General features: G+C 47.7%; 1 protein-coding gene and 1 long non-coding RNA gene across 7 annotated transcripts in view; one reads left to right on the top strand and one right to left on the bottom strand.

Moving 5' to 3' along the window:
- The window catches only part of LOC140418809 (uncharacterized), a 34,420-nt gene extending 16,016 nt beyond the window's left edge, over positions 1-18,404 (bottom strand). Inside the window, exons 1-2 of the long non-coding RNA XR_011945349.1 lie at positions 18,258-18,404; positions 15,348-15,455 (exon numbers count right to left, since the gene is read on the bottom strand). This is a non-coding gene — a long non-coding RNA (uncharacterized lncRNA). The remainder of the gene's footprint in view (positions 1-15,347; positions 15,456-18,257) is intronic.
- Positions 4,300-22,037, top strand: LOC140418808 (uncharacterized). Of its 6 annotated transcripts, none has more exons than XM_072502419.1 (3): positions 4,300-4,388; positions 5,651-5,766; positions 13,341-14,722. In XM_072502419.1, exon 3 carries the CDS (start codon positions 13,456-13,458, stop codon positions 14,575-14,577), a length of 1,122 nt encoding a protein of 373 aa, XP_072358520.1. In that variant the 5' UTR covers positions 4,300-4,388; positions 5,651-5,766; positions 13,341-13,455; the 3' UTR covers positions 14,578-14,722. The 6 variants fall into 6 exon arrangements, 4 of the variants coding, with proteins under 4 accessions (XP_072358520.1, XP_072358521.1, XP_072358522.1 ...); XR_011945348.1 differs by lacking the exon at positions 13,341-14,722 and adding an exon at positions 19,547-22,037 and having other exon boundaries at positions 4,304-4,495; positions 5,651-5,773; XR_011945347.1 differs by lacking the exon at positions 13,341-14,722 and adding an exon at positions 19,547-22,037 and having other exon boundaries at positions 4,305-4,495.
- The last annotated feature ends 3,240 nt before the right edge of the window (positions 22,038-25,277 follow it).

The raw sequence follows: 25,277 nt of genomic DNA on the forward strand, positions 1-25,277 counted from the left end.
GTGTGAGTAGAAGGAGAACTCCTTCACCCTCGGCTGCCCAAATCTCCATGAACCCTTTTAGTTCCTTTGCCATCGCTGGCACTCTGCCCGTTTTCGAGCTTGACTGGTCCAAGCCAGGGTCAATAACTATGTTGAAGTCCCCTCCCATGACCAACTTTGCGAGTCCAGGTCCGGTATCTTCCTCAGTGGCCTCTTTATAAACTTCACATCATCCCAATTTGGCACGTATATATTTACTAATACCACCTGCACCCCCTCCAGTTTCCCACGGACCATAATGTACCGATCTCCCACATCTGAGACTATTCTACCCGCCTCAAACACCAACCGCTTATTGATCAGGATCGCAACCCCTCCAGTCTCTGAGTCTAGTCCCGAGTGAAAGACCTGACTGACCCAGCCTTTCCTCAATCTAATCTGATCAGTTACTCTAAGGTGCCTCTCCCGCAACATTACCACATCCACCTTCAGTCCCCTAAGATGCGCAAACACACATGCCCTCTTGAACGGCCCATTTAACCCTCGAACATTCCAGGTGATCAACCTAGTTGGGGGGCACATTGCCCCCCCCCCCTTTCACCGATCAGCCATCCCCTTTTTTGGGCCCACCTGCAGCCCATGCTCCGCACCTCCACCAGCCCGCCCCCAGACAGTCTCCACCCCCAACCTCCTCTCTGTCCCTTAGCCCAAATCCCTCCTTCGTCAGCAGAATATTCACCCCCTCCCTCCCCCCAGTAACAACACTCTGTAACCCAAACCCTTTAATAAACCGAACATATGCACACCCACCACTGTGCTTTTGTGAGCAAGCCCGCCCAGCTCGCTTATTGGCCCCCATCCCTGGCGCTGGATAGTCTCCCACCTAGTGTTCCCTCCCCACCCTCCCCTTGCTCATACAAACAAACTCCAACGTCATACAATCCCCACACAATTGCCCGACAGAAAACACCAAAATCTAAACAAGCACACCTCCATCCCCAACAGTGCAAATGAAAACCTTAACTCACTCAGCTCTACCGCTGGTCCCAAATCAATGCAAAATGCATTACAAACAGCTTCCAGAAAACGAGAAACAAGAAACTTTTTTTAAAAAAAGAACAGAAAAACCAAAAAAAAAACATGAACATTGCAGCAAAGTTCAAAAGTTCTCGGTCCACCACCAGTCCTTTCCTATTCGCGAAGTCCAGCGCATCCTTGGGCCACTCAAAATAAAAGTGCTGCTCCTCATGCATGACCCAAAGATGGGCCGGAGACAACAGTTTGAACTTCACCTTTTTCTTAAAAAGGATTGACCTGATCTGGTTGAAGCCTGCTCTTTTCCACCTCCACACTCAGGTCCTGATAGATCCGCAGGATACTGTTATCCCACGTACAGCTTCGTGTCTGCTTGGCCCACTGTAGAATGCGCTCCTTATCCAAGTACCTGTGGAATCTCACGACCATTGCCCTCAGGGGGTCTCCCATTCACGGCTTCCTCGCGAGCGCTCTGTGAGCCCTGTCCACCTCCAAGGGTCGGGGGAATGCCCCATCCCCCAGCAGCTTCTCAAACATGTCCGTGATGTATGCCCCAGCGTCCGCTCCTTCAGACCCCTCCGGGAGCCCAACAATTCTCAATTTCTGCCGGCGAGACCTGTTCTCTTGGTCCTCCACCTCCTCCAGGGGCTTCTTCTGCTGGTCTCTCAGCATCCCCACCTCCAACTCCACCGCAGTTTGATATTCCTCCTGCTCAGCCAGTGCCTTCTCTACCTTCTGGATCGCCCAATCTTGGGCGTCCAATCTAAGCTCCAGCCGCTCAATTGACACTTTTAGCGGGTCCAAGCTGTCCAGTTTCTGCTAAGCAAAGCCTTCCTGAATAACTTGCATCAGCTGCTCCAGAGACTGCTGGGTTGACAAACCAGAGGTCCGGTCATCCGCTATGCTGTCTCCCGCTGCAGTTTCAGCCCAAGCCTTCTCTGTCTTTCTGTTTCTGCCTTGATGAGCATGTCTAGTCCTTCTCTCCATGCACCAATGTGGGAATTCAGTACACAATTGCCTCTGTCATCAGTTTTACAATTCAAGTCCGGTGGAAAATTGGGGGGAAAGGCCCAAAATGCTGACTCGAGTGGGAGCCAGCAAATGTGTGACTTACTCCTTCATAGCCACCACCAGAAGTCCTCTTCTTCCCGCTGTTACCAGACTCCTAAACAACCCTCTTATGTACTGACCTCATTGACACTACACCTCTGTATGCTTCATCCGATGCCGGTGCTTACACAGTTGCATTGTGTACCTTGTGTTGCCCTGTTATGTATTTTCTTTTATTCCCATTTCTTTTCATTTACTTAATGATCTGTTGAGCTGCTCGCAGAAAAATACTTTTCATTGTATCTCGGTACACGTGACAATAAACAAATCCAATCCAATCCAACCCAATGATCAGTTGAATCCTCGTCCACACACAGAACACGTGTGCAGTCTTTCCTTGCTGTGAATGGTGTGATGTTCTTTCAGGCCGTGAAACTGGTTAAATCTCTTTCCACAGTCAATTCACTGGAACCTTCTCACTTGGGTATCACACTGATATTTGAAATCTTTGCCCCCAGACAGAACAGGCAAACACATTGAAAGTTTGTGTTTTTTAGGTCATAATGAATTGAATGACACTGTCAGATCTCAATATGATGTTTGGTTCGAGTTGCCCAGCTGCCAAACCTCCCATTTTAATGCTCTGAAAAAGAGGTTTCCAAAAATGATCACTGTACGAATAGGATAGAAATTCACAACAGATCATTCTAGTTTCTATAGAACCTTCTTTCCTCTCTTGCTCTCCCCAAGCATGTGGTCCAGTCAAATAAAAAGACCAAAATCAGCTAGAAATCCCAACAAAAGTGTAGGGAACCTTCCTAACTGAACCAGAATATTGTTCCCAGTGCCTCTGAAACAGCTGTCCGCTGAGGTGTGGTTGTGGAAGGTGTCAAGCATTCCACTGGTTGTGGGAGGTGTCAAGCATTCCGGTGGATACCGCATGCTCCCTCTGCAGAGCCACTGGGAATAGACAAAACCACGCAACACAGTCGGCGCCAGAGTAACCACCCACCCACCTCCAAGGTCCTCACCCAGCTACAATTCACTGTTTTAACCAGGCCCAAGATTAGATTCAAGATCTTACGCTCAGCACAAGAATACTAGATATTATAGATTGTAAGATCCACAAACTCTGCCAAGATGGCTGCAACTTAACAGGTTATTATGGGCATTAAACTGTGGGCAATATTCGATTCTGTGACCGATAATTAGTTAAACACAGATCTGAATAAGGAAACTTTGAGCCACCTGTGAAGTTTAAATGTCTCGTTGTGTCAGGATGAACCAGCATTTGAGGAATATGAAATCTCTGGACTGTTTGTCTCCAAGTGCCGTATTGAACACAGGAGAATGAGCTCGAATTGGGATAGAGATAAGCGTGAGTGAGCATCGTAAACTGCTATTGTATCGGAGTGTTCTGGGTCCCAGAGTTTTAACTCTGCAGTTAATTGTCAGGGATGCAGTATAATAAACCCTGAACAAAGCAAATGTGTGTGTGAGAAGCATCTGAAGCACCAGGAACCAGCTGAACCAGCAGAGCTGAATGTCTCCCAGTGCAGCCACAGTACTGAACTTATTTCAGCTTCCAAGTCCACCTGAGAACCAACCTCCTGGCGATTCATCAACAAGAAGCTTCAGAGCCTCATGAGAATTATTTGTTTCTAAAAACCCTTGGCTCCAACTAAAGGACCAGCTCAACAAGAAGACAACAGACCTGCAGCGATATAAAGATTGCAGTCTACATTCCATTTTGATCATTACAGCTTCAACTTGATCTGTACCTAATTTCTGTGTATGTGTCAGTGAGTGTGAAATAGACGAGAAACTGAGATGTTCAAACATCCAGGAAATTGTGTGACAATAAATAACCTCCTTTCCTTTAAAAAATCACCAGTAAGCTTGCTGCTGAAATGTATTTTAAATAAATAAATATCACTCTGAGGGGACGAAAATATCACACAAACATCCTGATAATGAACTGGAAAGGACCACGAAATGTAATCAAACGCTGTATAACCCCCTTCAGGTAGCTATATAGATGCTGCAGCCTCTCACACTGAATGTATCCGTGATTCAGGCTACAAAGATCAGCTGGAGCCTGGGAGTGGGTGAAACTTAGTAAAAACCTGTTTCGCTGCCTTTTTCTCACCGGCACTAGGACCCGGCTGGGAACAGAAACCTTCAGGCCCCGCCCACTAGCTGTTGCGTCAACAAGACGCCAGCGCATGCGCTCTGTTTCCCCAAGATGGCGGCTGTGAACCAGGGCCTGGTCCCGGGAGAGAGCTGACCGGCGGTGATGTGACCTGAGGATCACCGCACCTCAGGCAAGGGGCCAGGTTGGGAATGCGGTGCCTTCAGGAATAACTGGGAAGGTGATGTTTGGTCAGTTGCTGCAGTCTGTGTAGTGAAGGTGCTGTCACAGTGGTGTGAGGTGAGGAAGTACAGGATTATCACCCAGCAATGATCAATTAAGGGGAATGTAAATCCAGCTCAGGCTGCTTTCAGTTTGGAAAGGGAGCTAAGGTGTGTCCTCAGAGCTGGTGAATGTTGTGGCTTTGGTAGTTTCTCTATAGACTGAGGGCTGAGCGGTGACAGACCCGGGTTACCGGCCGCCATCTTTACAGAGGACACGGTGCCACAGGGCGCATGCGCTGCGAGCCTGGACCGGATGCCAACTCTCCCGGATTCACTGACTGGAGTCTCCAGGATTTTTTTTTTCTCATAAATTTAGTATATCCAATTAATTTTATCCAATTAAGGGGCAATTTTGTCTGGCCAATCCACCGACCCTGCACATCTTTGGGTTGTGGGGGCAAAACCCACATAAACATGGGGAGAATGTGCAAATTCCACACAGACAGTGACCCAGAGCAGGGATCGAAGCAAGGGTCCTCAGCGCCGTGAGCCATCAGGGATAGCCCACTGTGTGCCCCCGAATTTTATTTTGATCATTTGTGGAAGTCACTGGCTGGGTCAACATTTATTGCCCATCCCTAATTTCCCTTGAACTGAGTGGCTTGCTCGGCCATCTCGGAGGGCATTTAAAGAGTCAACCATATTGCTGTGATTTGGAATTGTGTCAGCCAGACGAGGTAAGGATAGATTATTTCCTTCACTGAAGGACATGAGTGGACAGATGTGTCTTTACAACAATTGACAATGGTTTCATGGTCATCAGTAGACTTGCACTGAATTCAAATTTTACCTTCAGTCTCGGTGAGATTCATACTTAGGAAATCATTAGGACAGTGGAAAATATTTTTGGATCTTTGGAAAATGATTAGGATAGTAAAAAATATTTTTTTGAATATTTCTCTTAAAGCGGATATAAATTATTGAATATGGGATAAAGGTTGATTGGCTGACAGTCAAACACTGTCCTGTGAGGTAATTAGTCCTTTTGCTTCCCAATTGGCCGAGGAAGGCAGTGTGTCACAAGGATGGATGTGTTGACCGATTAATGGCTGGAGGATGGGGGCAGGTCATGTGATCAAACCTCCAGGAATACATTTAATCAAAGTTGGCGAGAAGAGAATGTTGTGAATTTCTATCTTAAACTGACAGTGAGGTTTCTGTAAATTTACAGGATACTGGAATTGGAGGTTTAACAGACGGGAAATGCAAACCAAACGTCACATTGCAATCTGACAGAGTCACTCGGTTCATCAGAACCTGAATATCAGCAGCATCTGGGTGTGGAAGGTAAAAGGTTTGTCTGTTCTGTCTGTGAGGGAAGATTTCAGGTCTCCGTGTGATTAGAAAAGCCCCGAGATTCACAAACCGTGGTTCGACCAAACCTGGAGAACTGTGTTCAGTTCTGGACAACAAACCTGAGGAAGGATAGAATGGCCTTGGAGGGAGTGCAGCACAGATTTATCTGAACCCCCCGGGGTTAAATTACAAAACTAGATTGCACAAAAAAATCTGTAATTGTGGGACAGAGAAAAGCATTCGGTCCATGCCAGCTCTCTAATCGACATGGTAGCACCATTGCTTCACAGCGCCAGGGAACCCGATTTCTTTCCCGGCTTGGGTCACTGAATGGGTGGAGTCTGCACGTTCTCCCCGTGTCTGCGTGGGTTTCCTCCGGGTGCTCCGGTTTCCTCCCACAAGTCCCGGAAGATGTGCTTGCTAGGTGAATTGGACATTCTGAATTCTCCCTCTGTCTACCCAAAAGGTGCCGGAATGTGGCGACAAGGGGCTTTTCACAGGAACTTCATTGCAGTGTTAATGTAAGCCTACTTAGAACATAGAATAGTACAGCACAGAACAGGCCCTTCGGCCCTCGATGTTGTGCCGAGCATTGTCCAAAACCAAGATCAAGCTATCCCACTCCCTGTCATTCTGGTGTGCTCCATGTGCGTATCCAATAACCGCTTGAAAGTTCCTAAAGTGTCCGACTCCACTATCACAGCAGGCAGTCCATTCCACCCCCGAACCACTGAGTAAAGAACCTACCTCAGAAATCCCTCCTATATCTCCAACCCTGAATCTTATAGTTATACCCGTTGTAACAGCTACCTCCACCCGAGGAAATAGTCTCTGAACGTCCACTCTATCTGTCCCCCTGATCATCTTATAAACCTCCATTAAGTCACCTCATCCTCCTCCACTCCAAAGAGAAAAGCCTTAGCTCCCTCAACCTTTCCTCATAAGACCTATTCTGCAAACCAGGCAGCATCCTGGTAAAATCTCCTTTGCACCCTTTCCAATGCTTCCACATCCTTCCTATAATGAGGTGACCAGAACTGCACACAATACTCCAAATGTGGTCTCACACAATCATGTATAGTTGCAGCATAACCCCGCGGCTCTTAAACTCAAGCCCCCTTTAATAAACGTTAACACACTATAAGCCTTCTTCACTGCTCTATCCATTTGAGTGGCAACCTTCAGAGATCTGTGGACATGAACCCCAAGATCTCTCTGTTCCTCCACATTCCTCAGAACCCTGCCATTGACCCTGTAATCCGCATTCAAATTTTTTCTACCAAAATGGATCACCTTGCACTTATCAGGGTAAAACTCCATCTGCCATTTTTCAGCCCAGCTCTGCATCCTATTAATGTCTCTTTGCAGCCGACAACAGCCCTCCACCTCATCCACTACTCCACCAATCTTGGTGTCATCAGCAAATTTACTGACCCACCCTTCAGCCCCCTCCTCCAAGTCATTGATAAAAATCACAAATAGCAGAGGACCCAGCACTGATCCCTGTGGTACACCGCTGGTAACTGGTCTCCAGTCTAAACATTTTCCATCCACCACCACCCTCTGTCTTCTATGTGATAGCCAGTTACTTATCCAATTGGCCAAATTTCCCTCCATCCGACACCTCCTTACTTTCTTCATGAGCCGACCATGGGGAACCTTATCAACGCCTTACTAAAATCCATGGAAACAACATCAACTGCTCTACCTTCATCTACACACTTTGTTACCTCCTCAAAGAATTCAATCAAATTTGTGAGGCAAGACCTACCCTTCATGAATCCGTGTTGACTGTCCCAGATTAAGCTGCATCTTTCCAAATGGTTAAAAATCCTATCCTTCAGGACCTTTTCCATTATCTTACCGACCACCGAAGTAAGACTAACTGGTCTATAATTACCAGGGTCATTCCTGTTCCCTTTCTTGAACAGAGGAACAACATTCAACACTCTCTGGCACTATCCCCGTGGACAGTGAGGACCCAAAGATCAAAGCCAAAGGCTCTGCAATCTCATCCCTTGCCTCCCAAAGAATCCTTGGATATATCCCATCTAGACCAAGGGACTTGTCGACCCTCAGGTTTTTCAAAATTGCAAATACATTCTTCCTCATCTACCTCCTCCAGCCTACCCGCCTGTATCACACACTCATCCCCAAAAACATGGTCCCTCTCCTTTATGAACACTGAAGAAAAGTATTCATTCAACGCCCCTCCTATCTCTTCTGACTCCATGCACAAGTTCCCACTACTGTCCTTGACAGGCCCTACCGTCACCCTTATTTCTCACATAAGAGTAAAATGCCTTGGGGTTTCCTTGATACAACCCGCCAAGGACTTCTCATGCCCCCTCCTAGCTCTCAAGCCCTTTTTTCAGCTCATTCCTTGCTACCTTATAACTCTCAAGCGACCCTACTAAACCTTGTTTTCTCATCCTTACATACTCTTCCTTTTTCCTCTTGACAAGACATTCAACCTCTTTTGTGAACCATGGTTCCCTCACACGGCCATTTTCACCCTGCCTGACAGGGACATGCCTATCAAGGACACGCAGTATTTGTTCCTTGAACAAGCTCCACTTTTCATTTGTGCCTTTCCCTGACAGTTTCTGTTCCCATCTTATGCTCCCTAATTCTTGCCTAATCGCATCATAATTACCCCTCCCCCAATTATAAACCTTGCCCTATCCCTCTCCATTGCAATAATGAAAGACACCGAATTGTGGTCACTATCTCCAAAGTGCTCTCCCACAAACAAATCTAACACTTGGCCCTGTTCATTACCCAGTATCAAATCCAATGTGGCCCCCCCCTCTTGTCGGCCTATCCACACTGTACAAAAACTGCCCCATCCGAACTGTTCGACTTATAGAGGTTCCAATCAATATTTTGAAAGTTAAAGTCATCCATGACAACTACCCTGAGACCTCCACACCTATCCATAATCTGTTTTGCAATTTCTTCCTCCACATCTCTATTACTATTTGGGGGCCTATAGAAAACTCCCAACAATGTGACCGCTCCTTTCCTATTTCTAACTTCAACCCACATTACCTCAGTAGGCAGATCCCCTTCAAACTGCCTTTCTGCAGCCGTTAAACTATCCTTGATTAACAATGCTACTCCTCCACCTCTTTTATCACCTTCCCTACTCTTACTGAAACATCTATACCCCGGAACTTCCAACAACCATTCCTGTCCGTGTTCTAACCATGTCTCCGAAATGGCCACAACATCGTAGTCCCAAGTACCAACCTACGCTCCAAGTTCACCTACCTTATTCCGGATGCTCCTTGCATTGAAGTAGACACACTTCTACCTATCTTTCTGTCTGCCGGTACACTCCTGCGACCTTGATACCCTCCTCAGTACCTCACTACTCTCAACACTGGCTTCTGGACTACAGCTCGTTTTCCCAGCCCACTGACAAATTAGTTTAAACCCCCCCAAAGAGCCGTAGCAAATTTCCCTCCCAGGATATTGGTGCCCCTCTGGTTCAGGTGCAAACCGTCCTGTCTGTACAGGTTCCACCTTCCCCAGAATGTGTTCCAATTATCCACGTACCTGAAACCCTCCCTCCTACACCATCCCTGCAGCCACGTGTTTATCTGCACTCTCTCCCTGTTCCTCACCTCACGAGCACGTGGCACCGGCAACAAACCAGAGATGACAACATGGTTTGTCCTGGCTCTCAGCTTCCTCCCTAGCTCCCTTAGTTCCTGGTTTAAATCCCCGTCCCTTCTCGTACCTATGTCGTTGGTACTGATGTGTTCCACAACTTGTGACTGCTCCCCCTCCCCTTTAAGGATTCTGAAAACATGGTCCGAGGCGTCATGGACCCTGGCACCCGGGAGGCAACATACCATCCGTGAGTCTCTTTCGCTGCCATAGAACCGTCTATCTGTCCCTCTAACTATCGAGTCCCCAATAACTATTGCTCTCCTGCTCTCCCTCTTTCCCTTCTGAGCTACAGGGACGGACTCAGCGCTGGAGATCCGTTCACCGTGGCTTACCCCTGGTAGGTCGTCCCCCTCAACAGTATCCAAAACGGTATACTTGTTACTGAGGGGAACGACCACAGAGGATCCCTGCACTGACTGCTTCCTCCCAGCCCCTCTCACCGTCACCGTCTTGATTCTTCGGCGTAACTACATCCCTGAAGCTACTTTCTATGACCACCTCTGCGTCCCGAATGATCCGAAGTTCATCCAGCTCCACCTCCAGTTCCTTAACGCGGTTTCTGAGGAGCTGAAGATGGGTGCGCTTCCCACCAGTGAAATCAGCAGGGACACTGACGGCGTCCCTCACCTCAAACATTCATACTTGTGAGACTAATAAAGATTACTGTTATTATCTGGAACAATCCAGTCAGTATCATTCTCCTGCTTTATCCCTGTATCCTAACAGCTTTATTTCTCTCAGGTTTCTATCCAATTTTTAACAAAATCATTCATTGGTGTCTATTTCTGCTCTGTCATAGGCAGCAAGGTTCAGGTAATTGCCACTGGCTGTGTAAAAACCTTCTTCCTCATACCTCCTGGACCATTTACATGCATAGATACGGAGCAACGTAGAAAATAGGAGCAGGAGGGGACCATTTGGCCCTTCGAACCTGCTCCACCATTCATTACGATCAGAGCAGATTGGGCTCAATAGTCTAATCCCGCTTTCCCCCAGATCCTTTGATCCCCTTCACCCTCAGTGCTGTATCTAACTACTTCTTGAAAACATGCAATGTTTTGGTCTCAATTCTTCCTGTGGTGATGAATTCCACAGGCTCACCACTCTCTGGGTGAAGACATTTCTCCTCACCTCTGTCCTAAATGGTCTGTCATAGAACATACAGTGCAGAAGGATGCCATTCGCCCATCGAGTCTGCACCGACCCACTTAAATCCTCACTTCCACCCAATCCCCGTAACCCAATAACCCCTCCTAACCTTTTTGGACACTAAGGACAATTTAGCGTGGCTAATCCACCTAACCTGCACATCTTTGGACTGTGGGAGGAAGGCGGAGCATCCGGAGGAAACCCACGCAGACACGGGGAGAACGTGCAGACTCCGCACAGACAGTAACTCAGCAGAGAATCGAACCTGGGACCCTGGCGCTGTGAAGCCACAGTGCTAGCCACTTGTGCTGCCCGTGCTATCCCGTATCCTCAGACTGTGACCCCGGGTTCTGGACACACCCACCATCGGGAACATCCTTCCCGAATCTAATCTGTCTCGCCCTGTTAGAATGTTATAGGTTTTTTAAAAATATAAATTTAGAGTGCCCAATTCTTTTTTGTCCCAATTAAGGGGTAATTTTAGCATGGCTAATCTACCTACCCTGCACATCTTTGTGTTGTGGGGGTGGGACCCACACAGACACAGGGAGAATGCGCAAACTCTACATGGACAGTGACCCAGGACCGGGATCGAACCTAGGTCCTTGGTGACGTGAGGCAACAGTGCTAACCACTGCGCCATCGTGCAGCCCATTTGCCTTCTTTACCGCATGCTGTATTTGCATGCTTCCATACAAACTAGGAGCAGGCCACTCGGCCCCTCGAGCCTGCTCCTTACACACAAACTAGGAGCCAGCCTCTCGAGCCTGCTCCTTACACACAAACTAAAGTCAGCCCCTCGAGCCTATTCCTTACACACAAACTAGGAGTCGGCCCCTCGAGCCTGCTCCTTACACACAAACTAGGAGCTGGCCCCTCGAGCCTGCTCCTTACACACAAACTAGGAGTCTGCCCCTCGAGCCTGCTCCTTACACACAAACTAGGAGTCGGCCCCTCGAGCCTGCTCCTTACTCACAAACTAAAGTCAGCCCCTCGAGCCTGCTCCTTACACACAAACTAGGAGTCGGCTCCTCGAGCCTGCTCCATTATACAATAATTTTAACCTCAACTCCATATTCCTGCCGACCCCGATAACCTTTCACCCCCTTGCTTATCGAGAATCTATCCATCTCTGCCTTAAAAATATTCAAGGACTCGACTTCCACTGCGTTTTAAGGACGCAAGATCTAAGTCATAGAATCCCCACAGTGCAGAAGGAGCCCAAGTCAGCACCAACCCTCCGAAACCCCCCCCCCCCCCCCCCCAACCCACCCTGCCCCATCCTCACATCCCACCCAACGTGCACATCCTTGGAGATGAAGAGGCAATTTAGCACCTAACCTGCAAATCTTTGAACTGTGTGAGGAAACCGGAGCACCCGGAAGAAACCCACACAGACAAGGGGAGAATGTGCAAACTCCACACAGTCATCCAGGGTCAGGCGTGAACCTGGGTCCCTGGTGCTGTGATGCAGCAGCGCTAACCACTGTGCCACCCCCTCTTTTACAACCCTCGAGCGAAAAAAAAATCCTCATCCCCATCTGAAATGGGTGACCCCTCACTTTCCAACAGTGACCCCCTTGTTCCAGATTCTCCCACAAGAGGAAACATCCTCTCCACATCCACCCTGTCAAGACCCGTCAGCATCTTATATCGTTCAATCCAGGTTTTACCCAAAACTTTGAATCTGTGTCCCGGCTGCTTGTACGATCAGTGAATGGAAACAGAGTGTCTTTGTCCACCCGATCGAAACCTGGCATAATCTTGTGTCCCTGAATCAAATCTCCCCTCAACCTCCTTTGCTGGAACCATTCTGGTAAATCTCCTCTACACCTTCTCCAAGAACCTTCACATCCTTCTTGAAGAGTGGTGACCAGAGCTTTATAAAGATTCATAGAATAGAATTAGAACCATAGAATTCCTACAGTGCAGAAGGAGGCCATTCGGCCCATCAAGTGTGCACTGATTCACTGAAAGGGCACCCTGCCTAGGCCCACACCGCTACCCTGTCCCTGTAACCCCATAGCCCCACCAAACCTGCACATCCCTGGACACTAAGGGGCAATTTATCAAGGCCAATCGATCTAACTTGCTCCCCTATCAGCCTCCCCAAACAGGCGCCGGAATGTGGCGACTAGGGGCTTTGGGGCTGGTATAGCACAGTGGGCTAAGACAGCTGGCTTGTAATGCAGAATAAGACCAGCAGCGCGGGTTCAAGTCCTGTACCGGCCTCCCCGAACAGGCGCCGGAATGTGGCGACTAGGGGATTTTCACAGTAACTTCATTGAAGCCTACTTGTGACAATAAGTGATTATTATTATCATTATTTTTTGGTCTGTTGGAGGAATCCTGAGCACCGGGTGGAAACCCACGATGACACGGGGAGAAAGTGCAAACTCCACACAGACAGTCATCAAGGCCAGAATTGAACCCGAGTCCTTGGCACTGTGAGGCAGCAGTGCTAATCACTGTGCCACCAGAAGCATAGTTTCTGTGTCAGTTATGAAGCTCAAGGTCGAATTTGCTTTGCCAACTACTCTCTTAATATGTCTTGTAGATATACAAAATCCCTCCTCACCTCTTCCTCTCTCCTCCCAAAGAGGCCAGTTGGGTTTTTACAACAATCCAGCTGTTTTTATGGTCCCTTGAAATGACCAGATTCATTCAGCTCAATTTCACAACCTGCCTTTGTGTTTTTGTGGGTTCTCTCTCACTCCCTATTTTCTGTTTTCAATCAGTTTCACAGGGTGTTCGAAGGTGAGACTTCAAGATCCGGAAACACAAACCAAGCATCACATCAGGGTCTGACAGAGTCCTCAATTTATCATTTCTGAATATCATGAGATTTTGAACATGGAAGGAAAAAGCATCGTTCACAGTGGGGAGAAGCCGTATACGTGTTGTGTGTGTGGACGAGGATTCAGTCAATCATCAGGCCTCACAAGACACAAATGCAATCACACTGAGGAGAAACCGTGGAAATGTGCGGACTGTGGGAAAGGATTCACTTATCCATCCAAGCTGGAAACTCATCGACGCAGTCACACTGGGGAGAGACCATTCACCTGCTCCAAGTGTGGGAAGAGATTCACTCAGTCATCCGCTCTGTCCACACACCAGCGACTTCACTCCAGGGAGAGACCATTCACCTGCTCCACATGTGGGAAAGGATTTACTATTTCAGCCCACTTGCTGAGTCACCAGCTAGTTCACACTGATGAGAAACCATTTCAATGTCCAGACTGTGGGAAATGCTATAAAAGATCTGGGGATCTGACGTGCCATCAACGTGTTCACACTGACGAGAGACCATTCAGGTGCTCTCAGTGTGGGACTGGGTTCAGACGATCATCTAACCTCACTGTACATCAGCGAACTCACACAGTGGAGAGGCCATTCGTCTGCACCAAGTGTGGGAAGAGATTCACTCAGTCATCCGACCTGCAGAAGCATCAGCGAATTCACACTGGGGAGAGACTGTTTCAATGTCCAGACTGCGAGAAGTGCTATAAACGTTTTGGGGAACTGTTACAACATCAACGTGTTCACACTGACGAGAGACCGTTTAGGTGCTCTCACTGCGGGACTGGGTTCAGACGATCATCTCATCTCACTGTACATCAGCGAACTCACACTGGGGAGAGGCCATTCATCTGCTCAGAGTGTGGGAAGGGATTCATTCAGTCATCCGAACTTCTGAATCACCAGCGAATTCACACTGATGAGAGACCATTTCATTGTCCAGACTGCGGGAATTGTTATAAACGTTCTGGGGAACTGATGCGCCATCAACGTGTTCACACTGACAGGAGACCGTTTAGGTGCTCTCACTGTGGGACTGGGTTCAGACAATCGTCTCATCTCACTGCACATCAGCGAGTTCACACTGGGGAGAGACCGTTCACCTGTTCCAAGTGTAGGAAGGGATTCGCCACTTCATCCCTCCTGCTGAAACACCAACGAGGCCACAAATAACAACAGTGATTGGATTTTGCTGTTCCTCACATTCAGGACTGAACCATATTCATTTGGGTCTCTTTCTGCTGATAACAAAATCCAGCCCATTTACAGGGGCTAATATTCTAGCTAAAAGTCAAATAAATTAGATTTGTGTGACATACGCAGTGTGCTGAAACTTTTTAATTACTCTGACACAAGTTAGTTCCTTTTGAAGTAATCTCGCTCTCCCGTCTCTTCCATCCTCACCTCCAACAAGAAGTGTGAGGAGCTTCTTTGTGACTGAGATTGAGTAAATCCGATCAGCCGCCTCTGCTGCTTCCCTCCCTTCCACGGGCCCACCGGACCAAACTGTCTCTAAATGTCATCCTTTCCTGAGCCCTGAACCCACATCTTTCTCTAGTTTCTCTCCCATCTCCCCTCATGCCCTCTCAGAGCTCATCTTGTCCATGAGACCCAGCTCCTGCTCCATCGACCCTATTCCCACTGAGCTACTGATCAGCCAACTACCCTGTGTCCATGGATATTGTCAACATTTCTCTCTCATCGGGTGCTGTCCCTCTGTCCTTCAAATCTGCCATCATCACCCCCTCAATAAAACAAACCCTTGACCCTGCCATCCTTACAAATTACTGCCCCATCTTCAACCTCCCTCTCCTCCCAAACTCTTTGAACATGTTGTCCCTCCCAAATCCTTGCCCATCTTTCCCAGAATTCCCATGTTTGAATCCCTTCAATCGGGTCTCTGCCCTGTCACAGTGAAACACAAGAGACAAACAGAATCTTACCCGGAGAGAAAGACAGACAATCCGGGAGCTTGGATCCAACACGGATATGTTCATAAGATCAGAAGCAAGGGTAGCAGCACAGTCATTATCGAGAGACAACAATACCTGCTGGAGACAGACAGACAACTAAACAACACGAATCACAACACCAAGCTACCTAGACCCATATACCCGAGACAGGAAGGAGAATTGGAGACAGACTGGAAGAACACAGACTCCAGACATATTAACCAAAGAAAACAGGTAGAACCAAGGAAGTTCTACCTACTCCCTAAAATACTCAAACATCCAAACACATGGACAGTACCAGGGAAATACCACCAGACAGACCCACCGGGCCAAGACTGTGGGAGAGAAAATCCAACAGAATCATAGAATTTACAGTGCAGAAAGAGGCCATTTGGCCCATTTAGCCTGCACCGGCCCTCAGAAAGAATACCCTACTTAAGCCCATCCCAGTAACTCACCTAACCTTTATTTGGACACTAAGGGGCCAATCGACCTTAACTCTTTGGACGGTGGGAGAAAACTGGAGCACCCGGAGGGAACGCACACAGACACAGGGAAAATGTGCAAACTTTACCCAGTTACTCAAGGCTGAAATTGCTGAAACATCAACACACTGCTCCTGGTGGTTGATGGTATAGTGGTTCAATAAATATAATCAGTGGATTATAAAGGTGTGTAATATATAGTAAAACAGAAAATGCGAGATTAACAAAACAGGTCTGGCAGTATCATCGAATCCTTAAAGTGCAGGAGGCCATTCGGTCCATCGCGTTTGCACCAACCCTACAAAAGTGCGTCCCACCCAGGTGCACTTCCCCCACCCTCTCCCCATAACCCCACTTCACCTTTGGACACTAAGGAGCAATTTAGCATAGCCAATCCACCAAGCCTACACATTCTCGTGGGAGAAAACTCGAGCACCCAGAGGGAACCACACAGACACGGGAAGAATGTGCAAACTCCACACAGTCATCCAAGACCGGAATTGAACCCTGGTCACTGGCGCTGTGAGGCAGCAGTGCTAACCATTGTGCCACATCTGTGATGAGAGAAACAGAGTTAATGTTTGTTGTTCCTTGTAACAGTTCTGTAGAAGGATCAATGGATTCTAAAAAAAGCCCATTGAAGTCGAAATAAGACATTTTTGTCCATTGAAGCGGTTTGACACAGGAACAAATTTCACTCTGTGTGAAGCCCCAGTTTCATTCACACAAAGCCCGCAGTCTGATTGGCTGAAGGACCAGAATCCATCCCGTCCTCCCAATCTTCCCGTTGGTCATCCCCTCTCAGACAGGAAATGAGGTCGTGGAACCCGTGCGCACGTGGCTAATGGGAACAACTCAAAATAATGCAGTCTCAGCCAATGAGGGAGATCTGAGAGCAGCCACGCCCCTCATTCACTCCAATTGGGTGGAGGACCAGCTGCTGTCATTCGGTCCTGCAGTCCCGCCTCCTCTTCCTATTGTTGCAAAGCTACCGTCAATCACTCGCCGGGCATTGTGATGTGGAGCATGTGCAGTGCGGCTCATGCCCAGGGACAGACGCTTGTTTGTCTCATCTTGAGGCCATGATGTTGGGTGGGGTTACTGGATTATGGGGATAGGGTGGAGGTGTGGACCTTGGGTAGGGTGCTCTTTCCAAGAGCCGGTGCAGACTCGATGGGCCGAATGGCACTGTAAATTCTATGAAATGTGGAGATGCCGGTGTTGCACTGGGGTGGGCACAGTAAGCAGTCTTACAACACCAGGTTAAAGTCCAACAGGTTTATTTAGAATCACTAGCTTTTGGAGCACAGCTGAGGAAGGAACTATGCTCTGAATGCTTGTGATTCGAAACAAATCTGTTGGACTTTAACCTGGTGTTGTAAGACTTCTCACTGTGCCCACCCCAGTGCAACGCCGGTATCTCCACATCCTGGTGTTTAGTAAATTACAGCATGATTTAATCAAAGACAGAGAGGAGTGATTTCTGCTGACTGGGGAGTAAGGACTTGGGACATTGCTTAAAAATTGTAGCCAGGTCACAGAACTCAGTGTGAATTGAGGAAACACTTGTTGACACAAAATCTGGGACACATTTGGAATTCTCTCCCGTAAATGACAATTCCTGTGGCAATCCCTGGTGAATCCACTATCTTTCATAGAATTTACAGTGCAGATGGAGGCCATTCGGCCCATCGAGTCTGCACCAGCTCTTGGAAAGAGCACCCTACCCAAGGTCCACATCTCCACCCTATCCCCATAACCCAGTAAACCCACCCAACACTAAGGACAATTTTTGACAGTAAGGACAATTTTAGCATGGCCAATCCATCTAACCTGCACATCTTTGGACTGTGGGAGGAAACCCACGCAGACACCGGGAGGATGTGCAGACTCCACACAGACAGTGACCCAAGCCGGAATCAAAACTGGGACCCTGGAGCTGTGCAGTAATTGCGCTATCCACAATGCTGCTATGCTGTCCCCTTATTTGTTGCCGATCCCGAATTGCTCTTGAACTGAATGGCTTACTGGTCTATTTCAGAGGGCAGATTTACTGCTGTGGCTCTGGAGTCACATGTAGGTCAGACCAGGTAGGGTTGGCAGATTTCTTAAAGGCCATTAGTGAACCAGATCAGTTTAAACACAACCAGTGATAGCTGCATGGTCACCATTACTGATTTGAGTTTTCACTGTTTTATGAATTGAATGTAGTTGTTTGGTAACCGGGAATATTCCACTAGCTCCTCAGACCATTACCCTAGGGGACTCAGTAATACCCACCCAGGGACATTCCCACTCCACCACCATCTCATCCCTGGCTCCCAACCTCCTGCTTTGTTCACAATCCCCCCCCCCCCCCCCCCCGGATTCACTTCTCACTCTTTGTGACCTCAATACAAACATGTTGGACTTTAACCTGGTGGAAGACTTCTTACTGTGCCCACCCCAGTGCAATGCCGGCATCTCCACATCATGACCTCAACTGGACCGCCTTTTCCAGCTCTGGGGCTCGTACGGCGCATGCTTCAGTCAGTGGTGAGCCCCCAGCCCCCCTTTCACTCCGATTGGTGGGAGGACCAGCCGCTGCTGCTCGGTCCTCCGGCCCTGCCCCTTCTTCCTATTGGCCTGGCCCTGCCGTCAATCACTCCCCGGGCATTGTGACGTTGAGCATGCGCAGTGCAGGCGGTGTCCAGGGACAGATGCTTGTTTGTCAGATCCACAGGCGGTGAGGGAAATGGCGGAATGGAGGGAGAGGCGGAGCCGAGAGGTGGGCGGGGAGGCTCCTTGATCCCCGATGCGGCTCTGACACCGGAATAAGAAGCTGCCGGTGCCGGGTTTGTATCTGTGCGGCGGAGGCGGCGGGACCGCATCTGGAGTGAGAGGCCCGTGTTAAGGGCGCATGCGCGGTGCTCCCTGTCAGCAGGAGGAGAGAATGTTGTGAATTTCTCTCCTGGACTGACAGGGATGGGTTCTGCAAACTCCTTTTACAGGGGTTGGGAGGCTGGATTTACACAGAAAACTCAAATCAAAGATCACATCAAGTTCTAACAGAGTCACTCTGTTCATCAGAACCTGAACATGATCAGAATTTGAGTATAATTGAGCTCCAGGGCAGTCCCGCTCGCTGCATGTGTAGTGGGTGTTACAGTCAGTTCAGCCAGGTTCTTATTCAATGGTGGAGCAGGCTGGAGGGAGTGAGTGATGTCTCCCAACACAGACAGAAAGGTCCACTTTTCTCCTGGAGTTTGAGACAAATCAGTTTTCAAAATGATGCAGAGTTTCAGCCAAAGAGAGAGATCCGGGCTCAGCTCCGCCCCTCATTCACTCTGATTGGTTGGAAGACCAGCTGCTCCTGCTCGGTCCTCCAGCCCCACTGCTGCCTCTTATAGGTCTAGAGATGCCGTCAATCGCAGCTCGGGCATTGTGAGCTGGAACACGTGCAGTGCGGGCTCTTGATGTGGACTCACGTGGGTAAGAGGAGACCCCAAACCGTGCCCCCCACCATAAGACCAATTCATTTTATTGTAAGTCTGCAGACAGGAGCTGGAGAACTGAACCCAGGCAGAGGAGAGGGAGGGGGAAAACTGGGAGTGGAGGAAAGAAATGATGCAGATGGTGAGATGGGTTTGGATTTCTGCCCAGGGAGGAGGGAGAGTGTGCGGGACAGGGATTTACAGCTTTGACTTTGGTAATCACCATTTACAGGATATTCGAAGGGGTGATTTACAGACGGGAAATTCAAACCAAGCATCACATCAAGATTCAACAAAGTCACTCGATTATCAGGACCTGAATCTCATTGGTCTTTGCATGTGGAGGGAGAATTGTTTGACTTCTGTCTGGGAAAAGATTTCAAACATCAATGTGACTGGAAGAGCACTGAGACACACACACCCGGGTGAGAGTGATCCAGTGAACTGACTGTGGAAAGAGCTTTAACCAGTTACACAGCTGGAACAAAAATCACACCATTCACAGTGAGGAGAAATCATACACGGGGTCTGTGTGTGGACAAGGCTTCAACTGATCATCGAACCTGGAGAGACAAAAGGACACCGGCACCGTGGAGAAACCGTGGAAATGTGGGGACTGTGGGAAGGGATTCAATTACCCATCCCATCTCGAAACTCATCGACCCAGTCACACAGGGGAGAGGCCGTTCACCTGCTCCTTGTGTGGAAAACATTTAATTCAGTCACAACACCTGCAGTCACACCAGCGTGCTCACTCCAATAAGAGACCTTGAGAATGTTCTGACTGTGGGAAGAGCTTTAAAAGCAGAAAGAACCTGATGCAACACCAACACACTCACACTGGAGAGAGGCCGTTCACCTGCCCCATGTGTGGGAAAGGATTCACTCAGTCATCCACCCTGATCAGGCACCAGCAGACTCACACTGGAAAAAGGCCATTCACCTGCTCTGTGTGAGACAGGAGATTCATTCAGTCATCCACCCCGCTGAGGCACCAGCGGGTTCACACTGGGGAGAGGCCATTCACCTGCTCTGTGTGTGGGAAGGGATTGACTCGGTTAAGCACCCTCGCTGCACTTCAACTTGTTCACATTGATAAATGACCTCTTGTTATGAATATGAGAAGTACAAGTGAGGTGCAGACACACCAACGCACTCACATTGGGGAGAGGCTGGTCACCTCTGTGTGTGAAAAGGGTTCACTCAGTCCCATCACCTATTGTGAGAGCAGTGAGTTTACATGTGATTGCAGGGGTGGGACTCTGCTGTTCATCACTTTCACTGTTTGTTTCTGCTGATAGTAAACTCCAGCCCCATCTTGGAGGTTATTGAAATTTTACATGAAGACGTTCTCCCCGTGTCTGCGAGGGGCTCACCCCCACAACCAAAGATGTGCAGGGTAGGTGGATTGGCAACGCTAAATTGCCCCTTAATTGGAAAAAAAAGAATTGGGTACTTTAAATCTATTTTTTTTCCCATTCTACATGAATGTGAGCTTGGTCAGTTGTTGAGCAAATACACTGTGTTATGTTCCATTTTTCTCCAATGTACGAGGAGATTAATTGATGTCCTGTTGCCGACTGCTTCATTTTTGGGGCCTTTTCTCTTCTAATCCTAGATTATTTCAAATCTCACAGTTTTGGTCACTCTCGTGGACAATTCCCAGCTCTCCATATCTTGCAGACTGATAAATCATAATCTTTATTATTGTCACAAGTAGGCTTACATTAACACTGCAATGAAGTTTCTGTGAAAAGCCCCTAGTCGCCACATTCTGGCGCCTGTTCGGGAACACAGAGAGCAAATTCAGCATGTCCAATTCACCTAACAGCATGTCTTCCGGGATATATGGGAGGAAACCGGAGCACCCGGAGGAAACCCACGCAGACACAGGGAGAATGTACAGACTCTGCACAGACAGGGATCAAAAGCCAGGAATCAAACCTGGGACACTGGCACTATGAAGTAGTAGTGCTAACCACTGTGCTACCATGCCGCCCATGAGACTGTGTTACACTGTCAGCATGCTCCTGTACTGCTCTGTATTTAACAGGAGTCTGCAGACTGATGAGACTGTGTTACACTGTCAGTGTGCTCCTGTACTCCTCTGTATTTAACAGGAGTCTGCAGACTGATGAGACTGTGTTACACTGTCAGTGTGCTCCTGTACTGCTCTGTATTTAACAGGAGTCTGCAAGCTGATGAGACTGTGTTGCACTGTCAGTGTGCTCCTGTACTGCTCTGTATTTAACAGGAGTCTGCAGACTGATGAGACTGTGTTACACTGTCAGTGTGCTCCTGCACTGCTCTGTATTTAACAGAGCCTTCAGACTGATGAGACTGTGTTGCACTGTCAGTGTGCTCCTGTACTGCTCTGTATTTAACAGGAGTCTGCAGACTGATGAGATTGTGTTAGTCTTCCATCGGGCAGGAGATAAAAAAGTCTGAGGATACGCATAAACAGACTCAAAAACAGCTTCTTCCCCGCTGTTACCAGACTCCTAAATGACCCTCTTATGTACTGACCTGATTAACACTACACCCCTGAATGCTTCACCCGATGCCGGTGTTTATGTAGCTACATTGTGTACCTTGTGTTGCCCTAGGATGTATTTTCTTTTATTTCCTTTTCTTTTCATGTACTTAATGATCTGTTGAGTTGCTTGCAAAAAATACTTTTCACTGTACCTCGGTACACGTGACAATAAAGAAATCCACTGTCAGTGTGCCCCTGTACTGCTCTGTATTTAACAGGAGTCAAAGAGAACAAAGAACAAAGAAAAGTACAGCACAGGAACAGGCCCTTCGGCCCTCCAAGCCTGCGTCGACCATGCTGCCCGTCTAAACGAAAATCTTCAACACTTCCGGGGTCCATATCCCTCTATTCCCATCCTATTCATGTATTTGTCAAATGCCCCTTAAACGTCACTATCGTCTCTGCTTCCACCAACTCCTCCGGCAGCGAGTTCCAGGCACCCACTACCCTCTGTGTTAAAAACTTGAACACTATACTCAAAGTGTGGCCTAACTAAGGTTCTATACAGCTGCAACATGACTTGCCAATTTTTATACTCAATGCCCTGGCCAGTGAACGCAAGCATGCCGAATGCCTTGACTACCTTCTCCACATGTGTTGCCCCTTTCAGTGACCTGTGGTCCTGTACACCTAGATCTCTCTGACTGTCAATACACTTGTGGGTGCTGCCATTCACTGTATTTTCCCTACCTGTATTAGACCTTCCAAAATGCATCACCTCACATTTGTCCGGATTGAACTCCATCTGCCATCTCTCTGCCCAAGTCTCCAAACGAGTCTGCAGACTAATGAGACTGTGTTACACTGTCAGTGTGCTCCTGTACTGCTCTATATTCAACAGGAGTCTGCAGACTAATGAGACTGTGTTACACTGTCAGTGAGCTCCTGTACTGCTCTGTATTTAACAGGAGTCTGCAGACTGATGAGACTGTGTCACACTGTCAGCGTACTCCTGTACTGCTCTGTATTTAACAGGAGTCTGCAGACTGATGAGACTGTGTTACACTGTCAGTGTGCTCCTGTACTGCTCTGTATTTAACAGGAGTCTGCAGACTAATGAGACTGTGTTACACTGTCAGTGTGTTCCTGTACTGCTCTGTATTTAACAGGAGTCTGCAGACTGATGAGACTGTGTTACACTGTCAGTGTGCTCCTGTACTGCTCTGTATTTAACAGGAGTCTGCAGACTGATGAGACACTGTTACACTGTCAGTGTGCTCCTGTACTGCTCTGTATTTAACAGGAGTCTGCAGACTGATGAGACTGGGTCAATTACTAGGAGGCATAGGTTTAAGGTGAGAGCGGCAAGGTTTAGAGTAGATGTACGAGGCAAGTTTTTTACGCAGAGGGTAGTGGGTGCCTGTAACTCGCTACCAGAGGAGGTGGTGGAAGCAGGGACGATAGTGACATTTAAGGGGCATCTTGACAAATATATGAATAGGATGGGAATAGAGGCATACGGACCCAGGAAGTGTAGAAGATTGTAGTTTAGTCGGGCAGCATGGTCGGCACGGGCTTATAGAACATAGAACATAGAACAATACAGCGCAGTACAGGCCCTTCGGCCCACGATGTTGCACCGAAACAAAAGCCATCTAACCTACACTATACCATTATCATCCATATGTTTATCCAATAAACTTTTAAATGCCCTCAATGTTGGCGAGTTCACTACTGTAGCAGGTAGGGCATTCCACGGCCTCACTACTCTTTGCGTAAAGAACCTACCCCTGACTTCTGTCCTATATCTATTACCCCTCAGTTTAAGGCTATGTCCCCTCGTGCTAGCCATTTCCATCCGCGGGAGAAGGGTCTCACTGTCCACCCTATCTATCCCTCTGATCATTTTGTATGCCTCTATTAAGTTTCCTCTTAACCTTCTTCTCTCTAACGAAAACAACCTCAAGTCCATCAGCCTTTCCTCATAAGATTTTCCCTCCATACCAGGCAACATCCTGGTAAATCTCCTCTGCACCCGTTCCAAAGCCTCCACGTCCTTCCTATAATGCGGTGACCAGAACTGTACGCAATACTCCAAATGCGGCCGTACCAGAGTTCTGTACAGCTGCAACATGACCTCCTGACTCCGGAATTCAATCCCTCTACCAATAAAGGCCAACACTCCATAGGCCTTCTTCACCACCCTATCAACCTGGGTGGCAACTTTCAGGGATCTATGTACATGGACACCTAGATCCCTCTGCTCATCCACACTTTCAAGAACTTTTCCATTAGCCAAATATTCCACATTCCTGTTTTTCCTTCCAAAGTGAATCACCTCACACTTCTCTACATTAAACTCCATTTGCCACCTCTCAGCCCAGCACTGCAGCTTATCTATATCCCTCTGTAACCTGCTACTTCCTTCCACACTATCGACAACACCACCGACTTTAGTATCGTCTGCAAATTTACTCACCCACCCTTCTGCGCCTTCCTCTAGGTCATTGATAAAAATGACAAACAGCAACGGCCCCAGAACAGATCTTCATGACAACTGATAAAGTTCATAAGAAAGATGTATTTCAATCACTCCATACCTAAATTTGATGGACAGAAATCTCAATCAAATTAAATAATACTATAATTACTTTAACCCAATCACAGCCAGAAAGGGGACAGACATTGGTGATAGCCATAACATTAAAAAGTACTGCCAATTTTGAACAATTCATTCCGGAATCACCTTACTTAATTTCTGACTACTTTCTGCACTTTCGCTTTGAACTGTGAAGTTGAAAACTCACCACTATTCTTAGAAGTCCCCCATACCAAAAAGTGCCGACATTCTAAATGGTGAACAGGGATTCTCGCTCCCTGACTCCTGTGCAGGCTTCGGTGGGTGCTATTCAGGTCAAACTATATTTTCAAGTTATCCCCCGGTATAACCCATACCTTCACAGAAGATTTCATCTACTTACCACTTAGTAGCATCGATCCTGGACCCGCGTTGCTAAGTAAGTAAAGTAGGCTAATAACCACTGTTTCAGGTTAAAACTTTTAAGCTATTTTATTATTATATTTTTTCTTTTAAAAGCTGCAATCACTGTCTTTACAGAAAGGTAAAAAGATCTTGCTTCTGGACCCTCCTGGTTGGTTGAAGTGACCTTCAGGCCCAACTTGACAATCAATCTTCTTTTTAAAATCTGGTCTTCTTTAGATATATTCACTGTTCTGCTCGGTTGCTATGCTCAATCTTTCCCATGTACTGAGCTGTGAGAGCTAGCTCTGCTGGCTGTCTCTGAGCTGATAATGCCTCCTCTTTAAATTCTGGTTTTCCTTAGGTGTATTAGCTGTTTTAGCTCGGCTGCTTTTCTCTGTCCCATGGCCGAGCTGACTGTAAGCTGACTCTGCTTGCTTCTCTTGTTCCTTCTCTGCCCCTTTCTCAGGGTTTATATATTTTTCTAATAGTTATTAAGTTTTTATG

This window comes from Scyliorhinus torazame, chromosome 5, assembly GCF_047496885.1.
Source record: "Scyliorhinus torazame isolate Kashiwa2021f chromosome 5, sScyTor2.1, whole genome shotgun sequence".
Taxonomy (NCBI): domain Eukaryota; kingdom Metazoa; phylum Chordata; class Chondrichthyes; order Carcharhiniformes; family Scyliorhinidae; genus Scyliorhinus; species Scyliorhinus torazame.

Bases quoted from the DNA above. Each gene is read 5' to 3' on its own strand.
- LOC140418808 (XM_072502419.1), top strand. From the start codon at position 13,456: ATGGAAGGAAAAAGCATCGTTCACAGTGGGGAGAAGCCGTATACGTGT.